The sequence below is a fragment of the Nicotiana attenuata genome, unplaced genomic scaffold (assembly GCF_001879085.1).
Source record: "Nicotiana attenuata strain UT unplaced genomic scaffold, NIATTr2, whole genome shotgun sequence".
NCBI lineage: Eukaryota > Viridiplantae > Streptophyta > Magnoliopsida > Solanales > Solanaceae > Nicotiana > Nicotiana attenuata.
In genome coordinates this window covers 1-2642 of record NW_017672785.1, presented here as the reverse complement: position 1 = coordinate 2642, position 2642 = coordinate 1, and the positions used below count along the sequence as shown (strand labels likewise).

The window sequence follows — 2642 nt, the reverse complement described above, 5'->3', positions numbered from 1 at the left end:
AAGAGTATGAAACGGAAGATACAGAGGATGATGAGGAAGATTTCGTAGAAGAAATAGATAGTTACTAGTGTGTTAATTAAAAATATGTTGATGTATCTTACTGTGTTTTGTTTGTTGTAATCTAAGCTGAATGCTATGTGTTTTGTTTGTTGTAATCTAAGTTGAATGCTATCTGCAAGAATATATCTATATTTATTGCTTTTCTTTGATGTCTAACTTCTCACTCATTTCCCTAAGTTTATCACTTACTATAAAATTAAAAAATCTAGCAGTAATTTTGGCCCAATTCTTGACTTATACCAATGTTTTCTATTTGCAGGGACTTAATTCTTGACTTATACCAATCTATGACTCTAATTTGCTTACATGTAATTTTTTTTGTAGATATGACTCGAGGGAGAGGCCGAGATAGCATAGCTCGTGGAGGCAAGTCCTTAGTTAGGGGTAGGGGTAATTCTGCTATTCGTGCAAATATGCCTTCTATTCCCATTCCCATAATTAGTCCTCAACAAGGTGGTACGAGTTCTTTAGCTGGGCAGAATCACATAAATCAAGTAAAAACTTTAGCTCCTAGCAGTACGACACCCGTTCAAACATCAGGTCATGGTAGTACCCCAACTATCCATTCTGAATCATCTCCTAATACACCTGATCAGAGCAACCCAATAGGTGAGGGCATATCTACTCAAAGCAACACAATTGGCGAAGGTGATTGCACCAGTAGTCGCGGGAAGCGAACACTTGTTACTCTTGCTCCTACAGGGTTAGTCCATATTTTTACTATTACTTTTTATATAGAAATTTTGATTTATGATACCCCTTCAACTATTGTCTTCAAATTTTTTCAGGTTAGAACCTAGTGGATTATGCTCGACAAATATATTTAAATCTTTCAAGCATGAACTTGATCCCAATGGAATCAATTGGAAAAGTGTCTCTGACGAGATAAAAAACTTTTATTTGGGAGAATTCAAGGTATAACTTCTCATTATATAATGAATTTAGGAAGTGTATTAACTGTTATAAATAAGATATTAATGTTATTACTTTATAAAATTATTCCAGAAGAAATTCTATGGGGACTCTTCCATTGATAGTGCAGTGAGGAGCCAATAGGAGAATAAGGCATCAATAAGGTACAAAGATTTCATTTCCAAAATGAAAACTAAAAAAATTAGGCCAAGAGGTGTTCCAGTAACACTACTAGAAATCCGGTAAAAAGCGACCACAAAAAGCGACCAAAGTTGGTCGCTTATAGGCCCAAAAGCGACCAAAAAGCGACCAAACATGCCTGGTCGCTATATTGCTGGTCCCTTCACTTTAGGGACCAAAGTTGGTCGCTAATTAGCGACCAACTTTGGTCTCTAAGGTAAAATGACCAAATATTCCGGGTATTGACTATAGCGATCATCTTTGGTCGCTTTATTATTTTAATAATATAAATTTGGCGACCAAAGTTGGTCTCTAAATGTAAAATATATTATTTATTGATTTATTATTATTCATAAAACAGCGACCAACTTTGGTCTCTAATCCAAATATTATATTTTAAAATCTGGAAAATGGAGACCAAGGTTGGTCGCTAATGTCAAGAATTTAATTTTTTTTTAATGGAATAGCGACCAAGGTTGGTCTCTTTTTAAGAAATCTGGGTAAAAAGAGACCAACTTTGGTCGCTATTGCCCGTCAAATTATTTTTTTAAATGACAAGCGACCAAAAAGAGACCAAAGTTGGTCGCTTTTCTGGGTATTATTTTGGGAGAAACTACCTGTTTTGGCAGCTACACCACCTGCCAGCATACCAAATCCCTATTACAAGCAACAACAACAACAATACCAACAACAACACAACAACAACAACAACAACAACAACATTAAAACCAACGAAGTATAAAGTTCAATAGAACTAACACATTAAGCTAACAAAACTAAGTTAACGCTTATTACAAGCCCATTCGAAAGCTAGTTCTATTGTCTAGTTCAAAGTATATAAAGTACTCAAGGAGTGTTCTTTCAACATCCTCGTCCGAATGTTGGATTGCCTCGCCCGACTCATTAGGTGGCTGACTGCGTATGACTTCCTCCACATCAGGTGTGAAGCGAACCTATAAGAAAAATTATATTAAATTAGTATTTCAAAATTTATATAAAAGTAAATAAAAATACTTAATGAAAAGTAAAAAACGTACATGTATAGTAGAGGCTCGACCCTCGACCCACCTTTCTGAATCAGTCTCTTTCTTCTTCTTTACAATACGAGTTTTATTGAATAGCTCATGATCTTGCTTCATTGGCATCATAAAGCTGTCTGGTGGCTTTGGTGATTATCCTCGGGATGAACTTGGATACAGAGAATAACTTGGATACAGTAGCTGACAGGGTGTGTCTTTTGATCAATTGTTGTTCTCGTTAGCGACAATGATGATGAGAATGCAATGACATGTGCTTCAAATAGTGATGGTGTAGGCAGGAATTTTAACATTTTCTAAGTATATAAAAGAAAGATTATAGAGGAATTCTCTACTTCATTTTCCAAGAAGAAAAGAAATTTAATTGATAGTGACAAGGTTGATGGTGATGGAATGTTTTCCGTCGGTCATGGCAGTTCCCATAAAACGGGTATCATAAGACTCTATGATGAC

The 2642-nt window shown here is 35.5% G+C and overlaps 1 protein-coding gene across 1 annotated transcript; it reads left to right on the top strand.

Moving 5' to 3' along the window:
- Positions 1–388: 388 nt before the first annotated feature.
- On the top strand, positions 389–1163 carry LOC109214498. The gene is made up of 3 exons (XM_019378422.1): positions 389–763; positions 849–975; positions 1066–1163. Exons 1-3 carry the CDS (start codon positions 474–476, stop codon positions 1114–1116), a joined length of 468 nt encoding a protein of 155 aa, XP_019233967.1. The 5' UTR covers positions 389–473; the 3' UTR covers positions 1117–1163.
- The last annotated feature ends 1479 nt before the right edge of the window (positions 1164–2642 follow it).